Consider the following 14,977-nt stretch of genomic DNA (forward strand, 5'->3'; position numbering starts at 1 on the left):
GGATATTCTTTAGGATTTACACAATGCTAAGGCTTTTTTTCCTGCTTTGATGCTAAGACAGGAAGGGAAGGAAAAGAGAGATGCTGGTACGTGAGGGGGAGAACATAGAGATACAGAAGAATTATGTTGGATAGGACAAGAATAGAGACACAGAGATGAGAGATGATCAGCATGGCGGAAGGATAGGAGCAAGAACACAGTGGTGATGCTGGGTAGGATAGATAGGTACACAGAGAGAAGACGGATGGTGGACATGGAGAGAACAGAAGTGCCAAATGGGCAAGGAGACTCTGGCAAAATAGTTAACAGAAGACGAGAGGAAAGCAGAAAGCAGAGACTGGAATCAACCCCATTAGAAAAATAATGATCAGATGACCGAGGTAGAAAAAAGGATTTTATTTTCTATTTATTAATTAGAATATATAAGTTTTTGGAATATGTATCTGCCAGAACTGGTTTTAGACATGGCTGAGGCCCACGAGAAAAACTTCACTCATTTGTCTTCAATCTCCAGCATAGCGGTGGTAAATCTCCAGCTATGGGATGGGCCACCTGTGGTATCTCTGGCAATCCCTTGCCAAACTTTGTGAAAGCGGAATCAGAATCGATATGTGGCTTTTCCACGGTTAATTTACTTCTGTTATGTTATAAAGGATTTATAACCCGCCAACTCACTCGTATGAGATTCAAGGTGAGATAAAAACTAAAAGCTGATACAATCTTCAGGAATAACATTAAAATGTTAAACTACAGATCCAAGATGGCGCTTTGAACGCATGCACCTGTAGTGGCTCCGAGTGTTTGTTGCAGACTGCTGTTTCTTCCGAGACCCACGATTCCTCGTTTTCAATGGGGAAGCGAAGGGGGAAGGTAAAGGAGGTCCCCTCGACTCCTGGACCATCGTCGGGTTTGAAACAATCTACTCTGCAATTTCCCACGGCGCTACCGGGTCCTCTCTGTACTTCGACTCCTTCTGTGAACATCGACGTATTGACGTCGATGGGAAGCGGAGACGGGGCTTCCCTGAGCCCCGTGGAACGCAGGGCTCCACCACAGCCGGGGAGTGAGTTATTTTCAGCAGCCCGAGCAGAAACGGACACCGGAGTGTTGAATCCGCAACTGTTAGAGGGGAGGACTGTTGTCAATCGGACTGGGACACAGGACCAGGCGTTTTCGGCCGATTTGGCCCTAAAGGTACTACCACAGCATATTGTGAATAAGTTATCACGTACTGAGCCCCCGTCCCACACCTCGGTACCAGCAGGTGGAATAATTAAACCCTTAAATGTGACGCTTGAGTCACTTTGGGATATGGTCTATGACACTCACTCCTCTATGCAAAAAATGTTGCAAGAAAATACTAATGATATTAGAATTCTCTTTGAAGCCGTTCTGATACAGGCACAGGTGACTGCGCAGCAGTCCTGTAAGATTGAAAGTTTGGACACTAAAATTCAAGAAATGGGGACTGTGGAATCCGTTATGGTTAAAGATAGTAATTTTCTACATAAACGGTTAGAATACCTAGAAAATCAAGCTCGTAGACTTAACCTTCGGTTCCTTAATTTCCCCAAATCTCCTTTAATTTCCCCAATGGACATGGTGAAAAAATATATGACGGATTTACTGGGAATGGATAAAGACTCATTGCCTCCTATAACTCGGGCTTATTATATCTGGAACACTAAGGGAACAATGGGAGAACTCCCTATACGAGGGACGGAGGCAGAAATGAATCTCACCTCCTTCCTGGAAAGCTCATTGGAAGTAATCACTCACAGGACGACTATGCTGGTCACTTTTGTGTTGGAACCAGACCGGAATGCAGTACTAAGGCTTTCCCTGAGACATTTAGATAGCTTGTTTATGGGTTCCAAGGTTAGGATTTTTCCAGATTTACCTAGGCCAACACAAATGAGACGCAGGGCCTTTTTGGAACTGCGACCCAGAGTTGAGACCATTAAAGCAAACTTTGTATTACGTTTTCCTTGTATTTGCAATGTAATGTTTGAAGGTAAACAGTTTCAATTTGTGGACCCTAAACAGCTTAAAGATTTCCTAGATGCTAGAGGTGAAGTGAATGTTATATGCCCTCCCACACAACAGGCTGGAGTATGAACAGAGAGGTAGTAATTGCGTTATTAATTCAATACTTTTGTTAAAAAATTTTCCTATCTTGGAACCAATTTCTTTCTTTTATGTGGACAGAAAAAATGTTCTCATTGTTTCCTTATGTGTTAATTGAAATGTGTTTTCCGTTTATGGATCTAAATGTGAATTGCATGGTCACATTGTATTGTGTATCATTGAAAATATTAATAAATAAATAAACAGAAAAAATGTTAAACTACAAAAAAAACCAAACAAACTCTAAAACAATATTTTCAAACACATTAAAAAAAACAAGTGAGTCTTCAAAGCCTTACGAAAGATAAAATAATCCTTCAAAAGGTTAATCTCAACTGGAAGACTGTTCCAGAGGTGAAAAACTAAAAAGCAAAAAGAATACAAAAAAAAAAAAAGCAACCTGCCTTGAATCTAACGTTCTTTACAGATGGAAAGGCCAGAACAAGATGATTGCAAGTCCGAGAAGTCGAATTGATGTTTAAAACCTTGACTAAATGTGATAAATCCTCAGAACAGACACCATATAGTTGTTTAAACACCAAGCACAATACTTTAAAAGAGATCCTTGCCTGAACTGGCAGCCAGTGCAGCTCACCCAACAGAGGAGAAACATGATCAAACCTTGACGTACAAAAAAATCAATCTAGCTGCGGAGTTCCAAATCAACTGGAGCTTAGAAATATACTTTGTTGCCACCCCTAAATACAGAGATTAACTGCAGTCCAACAAAAGCTAAAATAGACAGTTGGACAATAACTCTGAAATGATCTTTCCAAAAATAAGAGTATAACTGATTCCATGTAAAATATTCATATGCTTTCAGGCCAGATAAACAATGTCAACTACTTTCTTTATTTTAACACAGCAACAGGAAATGTTGCAGTAGTTTACTGAGAATTTCAGCAGCTTTATCTGCATAATACAGCTGAAAATCTGCATGGATCTAGATACAGAAAAAGGGAGCTGAGCCTTCAAGTGTAGCCTTAGAGCTGATGTAACTGAGTGTGCCTAAATGCAGCAAGTCTGCATGTAACTTACAGTATTCTATAAGTTACGTGTATCACTGGAAGACATACCCACATGCACTGACCACATGGACGCCCCTAAGCTTTGTGTGGGTACACATAGCCAGATACTCAGCAGTACTTTCAGCTACATGAGTGTTGATGTATATCAAATAAAGATAACTGGCCAAATGTACCCGTCTATCTTAGCCAAAATGCAACCTTTAAATATCAGTCTCCAGTGTTTTGAATATGTGTTTATACGGCTGGTGTAGAGGTTAGTTGTGGCCCTCAAACTTTTCACAAAGCACTAGTTTTGGCATTTAGGCTGGTAAGAGTTGCCAATCTTATTCCAAAGTAACTAACAAATGTCAGAGAAGCCCAGCGAGGGGTGAAAAAGCACACTGATGTAGACTTTTCACGTTTGATGAACAGTAGGGCATAAGTCCATATTAAACTGCTTGTTCTGCTTGTACAAGTTTGTTTGATCACTTTATCTGTATTTTAGGAAAGTTGGTCAAGAAAGGCTCTGGCTTGAATGAGTTATTGAACATCCATAATTCTGCCAAGGTGGTAAACATCAAAGATCCAGAACCTGGAATGTGGAAAATTGAGGTACTTTCTATGAAAGAAAACACATATTCAGTTATGCAATATTTATTCTTTCCTTATAACACTGGCTTTGTATAAAATGTCTTTTGACCATCTGTGAATTGAAAATACTTTGTGCTAGTTTTTCTTTCTTTCTTTCTTTTTTACCATGGAAATATCTTTATCTTGTGCAGATACATTAGGAAAGAATATATCATCGTTTGCAGTGAAATCTGAGCCTCACAATTGTGAGGCTCCTGTAAGGCTTCATACAGCTTGAAAGCCTAACTTGTGCTACCGTGTTAGCACACACCAACACTGGCAATTTGTGTTTATAGTAACAAGGTCCTATTTTAAAGATGTGCATTAAGGGGCCCTTTTACTAAGGCTGCTGGCCTACCACACACTAAAAGAGCATTACTGTGGGACGCGCTGAGGCGTCCTGCAATAGTGTTCTGCTTAGTGCATGCTAATCTCATGCTGGAAAATAGCGCGGGAGGCATGTCTGGGAGCAGAGGCATGTCTGGGAGCGGAGAATAGGCGTGCCTGTGCTATTCAGGTAGCGCTGGCCCAGTACCACACATTAGCCGATTAGCGTGGGAGTAGCTTGGGAGCCGTTACCGCCTCCTAAATAGGTGGCGGTAAGGACTCCTGGCGGTAATGGGGAAATTAGCGTGTGGCCATTATAACCCTCCCCCCCAATGTAGCCATTTTATGACTGCATTACGTGGCCGCAGTGTGTGGAAAACTCACGTGCTGACAGCCCCGCCTGTCACATTTTAGTGCGACTTAGTAAAGGGACCCCTAAATGCTGATGCAGTACTACAGATTAGTAGCACTAGCTGATAGCGAAGAGACAGTTCGTGTTTTGGACAACCTGAGATGGATCTTTTCTTGTCTATAAGCCACAAGTGGAAAGTTTAATATTTTTACAGTCTACTTCTCTTATACAGATAAGTAATAAATTAAAGATGCAATTCTCTCTGCTAATCAGTGAATGGAGTGGTAAAGCTTCACAAACAGAAAAACAAATGAATTATTAAAGTAGTTCTTAAAATTATAGTCATCCTTTCATCAGCAGTTGAAATAAATTCTAAGTGGTGGAGACTGAAGGGATGGTAGACCAAGGATGCATTTCTTGTGAGAAAGGGCGGCAGATGTATTCTGCTGATGGTGAAAGCAAAGAGTAACAGAACTGAAGAAAATATGTTGGAACCCCCATAGAATTCTTAGCGGTGGACCATGGATGAGTAGAGACTGATGTTGAAATAGACAGTATGGAAACAAAACAGAGTAGCAGATAAATGATTGTAGGGCCCCTTTTATCTATGTTGTGTATTTATGCCATGCGTGAATGACATTGTATTACAAAAATGTGATTTCATCCTTACAACATTATCTCATACCAGATAGGTCACCAGATATATACTGTGCATAGTGGAGGAGGAGTACGACGTTGCCAAACATTTTATTTTAACAATCCAGATTAGTAGTCTGGCGTAAACGGTGAAGGTATCCACGCATCAAGTGGGTTAGATTTGGTGATATGCTTACAGAACATAAATAGCAGATTGTTTTATACTATGGAAATATGTGAGTTAGGTATTTCCTGTTATGATTTTTGGCGTTCTTGTCTGATATTTTAATATGTTTTTTTTATTGTAAACCACTTTGATCTGTCAAGGCTGAGTGGTATATCAAATTATAGTAAATGATAATTGATAATGGAATCTTGATCAGAGTATACCCTGGATAAATTTGTTGTGAGAATTCTATGCTTTTCTAGAAAGAAACATTTTCTGTTATTGCTCTTCCCTCTTTGACCTTTTATGTCTAACTTATGTCTTTGTAGTAGTTGAATGCTTTTATTTTTGCATTGAATCTAAACTATAAACAATTTGACTATGTTTATATTTATTTTTGTTACATGTCTTAATATAATCATCATTCACAGTATATCAAAGCAGTTTACAAATAAAAATAACAGATGCGGGAATAGGAAAGAAAGAAAAACATGAAGGAAAAAAAACAAGAAATCCCCCCACAGAATAACCAGTAGCCCCAGTCACCCACCTTCCCCCACCCAGTTACTCACCAGCCTCACTTGCAAAAGGCAGAGGAAAAGCAGAAGGCTTTAACGCCTGACTTGAATCTAGCCTGCGGTAGTGTTTTTAGCTCATGGTAGAAATTAGCTGGCGGTAAATGCCGAGACACTCGTTATAGAGCATGGATTAGAGCATGGATAAGAACAAGAAACATGGATTTATTGAGCAATGAATCAACAGATCTAATTTGGCATAGTGCAAAAAAAAAAAAAAAAACCAAGACCTTGTAGTCTTAACAATTTGGGATTGAAATGTCAATGCCAAAGAAAAACTCCTATTTTTTCTCACTACTCCTTGAGCTACTTATTGTCTCCTCCTTCAGTGATTCACTTTGTTGCACATCTGGATGCTTGGAATGCCCTCCCGCGGGAGGTGGTGGAAATGAAAACGGTAACGGAATTCAAACATGCGTGGGATAAGCATAAAGAAATCCTGTGCAGAAGGAATGGATCCTCAGGAGCTTAGTCGAGATCGGGAGGTGGGGATGGTGGTTGGGAGGCAGGGATAGTGCTGGGCAGACTTATACAGTCTGTGCCAGAGCCGGTGGTGGGAGGCGGGGCTGGTGGTTGGGAGGCGGGGATAGTGTTGGACAGACTTATACGGTCTGTGCCCTGAAGAGCACAGGTACAAATCAAAGTAGGGTATACACAAAAAGCAGCAAATATGAGTTATCTTGTTGGGCAGACTGGATGGACCGTGCAGGTCTTTTTCTGCCGTCATCTACTATGTTACTATGTTACTATATTTACAGCTCCATTTTAGACAGGTTGTAGCAGTAGGAATTGAGATATGAAGATCAGCGTGTCTCAAGTTTCACCACTATTTGTGCTGACGTAGAGCTTGTTCTAAAATATAGGAGAAATGGACATTTATGCGCTGAGTGTGTGAAGCAAAAACATCCATTGTGGAAGAATAAATGACTATAATATAGATAGGTTCAAAGGTTATGTGTCGGCACAGACCCAGTTATGTTGTACAATGGCAACATAACCAGATATGTGCCGGCACATAACCGGTTATCATTGTGACCTTAGAAACATAGCCGGGTATTATCCTGATGCTGTCACAGTGATAGGTTTCCCTTACCAGTTTGGCATTTGGTGGGTGGGGGTGGAGGGGAAACTACTGTGGGATTAAGGGGCCAACCCCCTAATCCTGCCAGTGGAGTGCTGCTCAATGGCAGCTGTTTTCCAAATCCTAAGCATGCTTGGTAGCAGGTATAACTTCCGTCAATATTTTTGGACACAGACATTTAGATGCTCATTTTCAAAGCACATAACATATTACAGTAGTCAGTCTGTAATGAGCATGGGTTAGAGCATGGATAAGAACAATAAACAAGTCTATGTGCTTTGAAAATGAGCCTTCCTCTCTCCTTCTGAAATGGGGAATAAGTGTCTATGAACTTACCACACCTTGTCCCATCAAAAACGTACTCCTTGTCATTTACATGCACTTGGGTTGGATATGTGCATATCCAGGCTTTGTCCAATGAGGATTTAGAAGTTTGTGGAAGATAAACATTTAAGTGCCAATTTTTGCACGTATCAAATGTAAGTTAAGGCTTGTAAAATGAGGGCTTAGTGATATCCACAAAGAGGCAAATTTACTTTCTAACCTCTCTCTCTCACAAAAATGCTGGTCCTAGGACTGATCTCTGAGTAACCCCACAAATCCCTTTCTTTCCTTAGAGTGAATTCCATTTAATACCAATATTGTCCACAGCCAACCAGATTCTGATCCAGACCATCATCTTAGAGCCCACTCTCAGGTTTCTCAGTTTATGAATCTCCTATGTGAGACAGTAGCAAAACATTGCTGAAATTCAAGTAAAACACACACACAAAGGACAATTTTATAATCTAGTCACCCACACTGACTCACCCCTTCAACTTGTATGTGTATGCAGTCATGAAAGTGCCAGCCGGGCACCTAAGTGTTATTCTGTAATAGCGTACCTAAGTTTTATACTGCCCGATATTTAAAACCATTTAACTGGCCAGGAACTGCTCCTGGCTGGTTAAATGGCACTTAACTAGCTATCTGGCAATATTCAGCGGGAGATAGCTAGTTATCTCCTGCTAAATATTGCTGGTTAGCTCTTACCCCCAGATTCTATATAGCACGCCTAGCGATCTGCACCGAAATCCAAGCGTATTCTATAACAGTGTGCATAACTTAATTGGCTTAACAAGCTAATCAGCATTGATAGCAGATCTTAACAAGCAATAACTAGAATTTACACGCAAATTCGCTAAGTGCATTCTGTAATGCAGTGTGTTTAAGTTCTGATGCTCGCAAGCAAAAAGGGGCAGGGAAATGGGTGCTTCGTGGGCATTCTGAAATTAATACGTGTAGTTATAGAATATGGCCCAGTGCGTCAAATCTCTGCACCGGGATTTACACCACATTTTCATTGGTGTAAATGGAGCGCATGGTTTTAGGTGCTGAGATATCAAACAAGTGTATTCTATATACAGCGCCTAAATCTTGGCGCTGCTTATAGAATATGCTTAGCCTGCAGTGATTTCCATTCTGATTTTTTAGGCGTCATATATAGAATCTCCCTCTTAGCGGATAACCGGTTATACCACACAATATCACCAGCTAACCACCAATATTTAGCACATCGCTGATTATTTTGGCGGCCTTTTATTTATGTGTTCCTTTTTATCTCTCATCTCATATTGTGCTTTATAACCCCCTTAGCTTCTCCACTCCCAAGATAGTCTCCACTTTGTCCTATTGTTACCTCACATTAAGCATCTTGAATCTACTAGATGCACAATGTTCTTTTTTTTTAGCCCTGAAATTGTGGAATGAGTTCCCCCTTATGTTTGGGCAGAGCAATCTTTTCCTAAATTTAAGGTGCTTCTAAGAGACTCACTATTCTGAGTTAATCTTTGGTCATCAGCCCTGTGCATGTAGCCGCATTCCTGGATAGCCATTCTGGAACCAATTCTTTTGTTGTTTGTGGTTCTGCATTTTATATGAATGGTTGTCTTCTGTCCTTTCTGTTGGCGGTGTTCCTTTCTATTTTAATTAATTTGTTTATAGTTTTGTACACCACCTTGACCTGTCAGTGTAGATAAGGTGATATATCAAATCTCTCAAAAAACATAAAAATAAATACAGTGTATCTGAATTTTCAATAAGAATTTGACAAAATAGCTCATGAGGAAATGCCATCAGAAAGGAGGCAATGTCCTATTGTGGACTAGAAATTGATTAAAAAATAGAAAACCAAATATCATCACCATCATCATCAAATTTCATACCATTCAGTAAACAGTAGTTCATTCAAAATGGTTTACAGAGGGACAAAAGAAAAAAAAGAAAAGAAAAAAGCCGCAATAAAAATTAGCAGTTCGAGAAACCCTAAACAATCATAGCATTCAATATTGGGAAAGAAAAATGTCTTCAAACCTTTCCTAAAAGACAATAGGGAATCCAGTTTCTACAGTTCACTCAGGAATTTTTTTCCAATATTCCAGGCCTATGACACTAGACCTTTGTCTCCAACCAGCTCTTGGACAATAAGGTGCTTACTTTAGAAGCATCTACATGTCTAAATGGCAGCCTTAAAATGTCTGGAAAGGCCCAGATGTTTAAAAGTCATTTCAAAACAGGTGTCATTCAGACATTTGGAAACTCAGTACATCTAGATCACAAGAGGGCATGGGGGGGGGGGGGGGGGAGAGGGATTGATCTGGGTAAGATGACAGTACAGATTTACATTCCCTATTTTACATTGGAAATTCACATCTGCAGTGTAGTATCCTGGCATCAGAATTTAGACTTATTCTAAGGCATGACTAAGTGCCTGCTTCAGGAACAGCTGTAAATCCCAAGGTTTGGTCCCATGACACCAGTGCTCCCCACCCCTTTTGTACACCCTGCCATCACCCTACCTCTATGACCTCACCGGCCTCCCAAAATGAACATCCTCCCTTCCCACAAGAAGAGCCCCCCAGCACAATCAATCCCCTGACATAAACAGCACCCCATTCCAGCACAAACATCCCCTCTCCCAACTTGAACATCCTCTTTCCTAACGATTGCAGATCTCCTGTCATAATTAGCCACCGTTCCCAACAAGATCAACTCTCTTTCCACCATGAACAAGAACAGCCCCCTCCTAACATGAATAGATCTTCTACTTACAAGAGCAACCCCCCCAATATGAACAGTCCTCCCTCCTAGGAGGCCTCCATGTGGGAGTACAAGCCCGACATGTGGCAGTTTTCCCCTTCTCTCCCTGGGGTCCGAGTCTCTTAAATTGACCTGGAGCTACAAGCCTTCCTACCCCTACCCCAATGCAGTCCCCAGGCATGCTGGGAGTTCCTGGTGTCTAGTGGGGTGGGAGTGATTCCCATTCTCTCTCTTGCCTTATGGGCCTCCAGGATCCAAAATGCCCACCAAGAGCTCTAGTGGTAATACTGCAATATTACCACTAGAGGCCAGGCTTTCATATATGGGTAAAATGCCCATATATGGAAGCCTGACCTCTAGTAATAATATTGCAGTATTAGATTCTTGGTGACCATTTTGAATGCAGGAGGCCCACAAGGCAAAACAGTGGGCATTCCTCCTGCCCCATTAGACACCAGGGATACCTGGTAAGCCTGGGGCTATGTTTTGGGAGGGTAGGAGGACGTGGTCCTAGGCAGATTTAGGGAGCCTCAGGAACCGGGGAGGGAAGAGAGGATGCTACATGTTGTGCTTGTGCTCCCACATGGGGGCCTTTGGGGGGAGGGGTCTGCTTTTCTCAGGAGGGGAAGGGTCTCTTCATATCTAGAGAAGGGCTATTCATGCCAGGAATGAGGGACTGCTCATGTCAGGGGGGCAGTCTATTCTTAATGGGAGGGGGCATTTTGTGCTGGATGGGCTGTTCTTATTGGAAGGGAGGATTTTCTTGTTGGGAGGATAGCTGTTCATGTTGGGGGGGGGGGGGGTTGGTGATGTCAAGGAGGTTTGGGGATTTTTAATTTATTTATTTGGGAGTTGCTGAGGTAGAAATAATTTTAGAAAGCTGATCCCACATCTGTGTGGGGAGGGGAATTATATTTATTTCCCCCCACTTCCAGCTTTTTGAAATTGCTGTTTCTTCTGGACCAGCTCCTATTTTGCAAGAGGCTGTACATTTGCAGAGACAGCCCCTTGCAAAATAGCATAGGAATTCCATATGTCCTGACCTGGATGTTGGAAAGCCTCCCTGCACATCCTTTCTAAAATGACGCTTGAAACCAAAGATAAAAGCTTGAATGTGAACATAATGATGCAATCTCTGCAACAAATGTATTGGGTTTTGGTTATTAAATACTGTAAACAACAAAACCAACAACTTAAATAAGCATTGTTTCCTGATTGGCAGCCAGTGGAGCTTTGTAGGGGGTGGATGCACATTTTCCCATTTATATGCCCCTAACAAAAGTCTAGCAGCTATATTTTGTATCATTTGAAGTTTTAAAATATATTTTACTGGTAATCCCAGATATAAGGTGCTATAATATTCTAATACACTAATCAATCTGGTATGCAGAAATTTGCTGCATAATCATTTGCAACGCCTGTGCATTTTCTGCATAATCGTCTGCAACGCCTATGAATCTAAAAAAGGTTTCAGTTGTCGAATGTGTTTTAACTTTAAAAAAACTACTTTAGCTATGTTTGAGATGTCTTTGTCCCAGTGGCTTAGCCAGAAAACCAATTTTGGGTGGGCCTGAGCCCAAAGTGGGTGGCACAAAAGTTTCTCTGCCTCGCCCTACCTTCACCTCAAAATATAAATACTTTAGCTAATGAGGATCCTCAAACTCTGTCAGTTGAAGACTTCCTCTGAAAGTGGCCAGAACTTCCCTTTACCAAGCTTGGCAGGTAGCAGCAACATCCCTAAGTGACCAAAGCTGGCACCCCTTGCATCTTTAGTTGTCAGTAACTCAGAGATGCTGTCGCCAACTGCAGAGCTTGGTAGAAGGGAGCTCTGACTGCCTTTGAAGAATGGATGCTTGGGGAGCCCCATCAGCTATAAAGCAAGGGTAAGGGCCAGTGTTAGACATGCTCTGGCCCAGGTAGGAAAATAAAGGAGGGCACTCTCTCCAATCCCCTCTCTTCCCTGCCTCCCTTCCGATTTCTGTACCTGCCATTACTGTCACACTGACAGACCCTCACCAAAAACAGAACAAGGGATCACAAGTTAGAAATAAAAATATTTACACAAAAATTGAATTGAGAACCCCAAGAAGTTAAACTTAACATGTACTACATCCCTGAAGAAATAAAAACAAAAATGCATTTCCTTTGTACTGAACACAATGCAAAGACATTTGCTATGCACTTTTCACAAAGCTATCATATTCCATTTAAACATTCAAAATAAAATGCTTTTTTCTATCTTTGATGTCTGGACATTTTATTTTTCCATTATGTTGCTTCTAATTTCCTGGCGTCTACTAATTCTCCTTCAAGTGACTGCTGTGCATTTGTCTTTTGTCCTCTCTACTGTCTATTCCCTCACTACATCTACCTCTGACATACTGATCATTCCTTTTTAGCTGCTTCCTCTTTTTTTTTATTTTCTGCCTCTCTGTCAACTCAAATTTTACTCTCTTTCTCGCCTTTCTCCTTCTTTTTACTTTACAGCTGCCTATCAGATCATCATCTTCTTCTCTCACCCACTACCTCTCCCATTACCCAACTCACTCCTTCTCCAGCCATTCCTTTTCATCTTTAATCTACTCCCCATTACTATATTTCTATCTTCTGTAATCACTATCCTCTCATCCATTTTCTTGCCACCCTCTTCCTCCTCCCCCCTCCAGCATCTCCCACATGGTTCCACCATTCACAGCATCTTCCTCCATCCACCCTTCTAGCTCCCTGTCCCTTCTCTTCTCTCCACCCCTGTCCCTTCTCTCCTCCCCATGGTCCAGCATTTCTCCCTCTCTCTTCTCTCACTCCCATTGTCTGGCATCTCTCCATCATTCTCATTTGCTCCTGGATCCAATATCTCCCTCTCTCCCCCCTCTCCTATGAATCTCCCCTGCCTCTCATCCAACCCCATGTCCTACAACTCCCCCTCTCTCCCATTGTCCACATCCTTCTTTCCCCCTTCCTTGTACCCCAGATCCAATATCTGTCTTCCCCCTCCTTCCCATGCAGCACCTCTCCCTTCTTCCCAACCACTGTCATGCCCAACATTTCTCCCTCTCTTCTCCGTGCACCATCTCTCCCTCCCCTCCACCCCCATATACAAGATTTCTCCCTTTCTTGCCCCCCTCTATCCCTTTGTCTCTCTCTCTCTTCCTTCCCTCCACCCTCATGCACCATCTCTCCCTCCTCTTCACCTGTGTCCAACATTTCTCCCTGTGTTCTCCCTCCCCCTCCATGCAACATTTCTCCTTCTCCATCCACCCCATATCTCTTGTCCCTATCCCCCTCTCCCTCCAGGCAGCATTTCTTCCTCTCCTCCCACTATACAAGATTTCTCCCTCTGCTCTGCTGCCTGCCCGGTACCTTGGCTGAGTGAGCAGCAAATGTAGCTATGCGCACCTCTCCCCAGGCTCCGCTTCGCCGCATGATCGTCGCTCCCTCCACTCTTCCTCTTGCCCACCACGCTGCACGCAGCGCCGCCATTCACACAGGCAGCTGCGCTCCCCCCCCGCCGTGTCCATCCGGTCCTCTGATGCACTTCCTGTTAAGACCGGATAGACGCGGCAGGGGAGAGCAGCCACCTGCATGAATGGCAGCACCGCGTGACAGACGAGAAGAAGAATGCAGAGCGATGCAGCGAAGCGGAGCCAGTAGAGAAGCAGCGAGCGAAGAAGGATGTGAATGGGCGCCGGGCAGGCCTGGAGGGAAAGTGGGTGGGCCTGGGCCCATCCAGGCCCACCCGTGGCTACGCCCCTGCTTTGTCCAATATCATTGTTTTCTGCGGTTATCCGTAAAACCTTACCAGGATCCACCCATGGTATTTTTTCATTTCCTGTCCTTAAACAATGCCCCCCCCCCAAGTCATCCAGCACTGTATTACCTAATCACTATCAAATAGTTTTTGGCACAGCTTTAATTTGAATTGTTCCAACCATGTCTTCAATCAAACATAGATGCAAACTATTCAGTACTCGACCCCTATCACTTTCTATCATCAGTATTATATTAACACACTGGGGGGCTCATTTTCAGAAGAGAAAAAGTCTCAAAAATGGCATAAAGCAGCACTAACTACTTTGCACACTTTATTAAAAGAGCCCCATAGTTAGTCATTGGCATCGCTATACTGTCTTTTCAGCAACGCACATTACAGAGGTATTCAGTGATGATGTGGGCCCACTGAGAATGTACTATGACTTGATTGGTGCTTTGGAATGCACCCTCTGTTTGGTTCCCTATGATTATTTAAACCCTGGAGTTCCCATTCTACTTCACCTGTGGATAAGTTTCACTTGAGAGCTCATTAGTGCTATACTTCTGCCAATCTTTACTGTCTTACACTTGCCTTTCTTCCACATATGAACCTGCTCTGCTAGCCCTGACCTTAGACTACTTCCTGACCACTCTTTTGCCTGTTCTTTTGGTATTCCTGGTCTGCAAGACTGCCCTGTTGGATCTGACCATGATATTCCTGTGCCCAGGGCTGTCTCCTATTTCCTATCTGGTGATTGGGGTCTCCTCTGCTTCTGAGGCAAACACCTTGGGCTATTGCTACTAGCCTCCGAATATTAGATGGATCAATACAAAGGACACGGGGACTGTTGTGGATGAAAATGAGCAACTTAGGCCCAGGGTCCTTGGTGTTTTTCATGGTGTTAGACCTGTCATGACATCCTGTTACTCAGGAGTAGACTAGTGAAATCCTTACACTTGTGTTTTTCTGTACTATCCTTGTTCACAAGAGGCAACTGCCTACATTGGTTGACTCCATCTTCCATCTTTTCTTCTACCTTAGGTAGCAGTCAATTTATGATTTAAAAACCTGAATTTCTCACTTAAGGTCATTCATAAAAAGTTATGTCTTTTATTGTTCCATGTAGGCACCAGCTCCCAATATTTGTAAATCTTCTTTTGTGCAGCAGGTTTTGAGCCATGCACTGAAGTCTTTGACGTAACATAGCCTTTCCTCCCCTTACCACGAGCAGTTAATAGCTCCAAAAC

General features: G+C 42.4%; 1 protein-coding gene across 2 annotated transcripts in view; it reads left to right on the forward strand.

Annotated features, from left to right (window-relative positions):
* HMCN1 (hemicentin 1) overlaps positions 1 to 14,977 on the forward strand; it is a 672,624-nt gene that overhangs the window by 127,806 nt on the left and 529,841 nt on the right. For both annotated transcript variants that reach the window (XM_030206904.1, XM_030206905.1), the window contains exon 6: positions 3,640 to 3,746. In XM_030206904.1, coding sequence (XP_030062764.1) covers positions 3,640 to 3,746 — 107 coding nt within the window. The remainder of the gene's footprint in view (positions 1 to 3,639; positions 3,747 to 14,977) is intronic.

Source organism: Microcaecilia unicolor, chromosome 6, assembly GCF_901765095.1.
Source record: "Microcaecilia unicolor chromosome 6, aMicUni1.1, whole genome shotgun sequence".
Taxonomy (NCBI): Eukaryota; Metazoa; Chordata; class Amphibia; order Gymnophiona; family Siphonopidae; genus Microcaecilia; species Microcaecilia unicolor.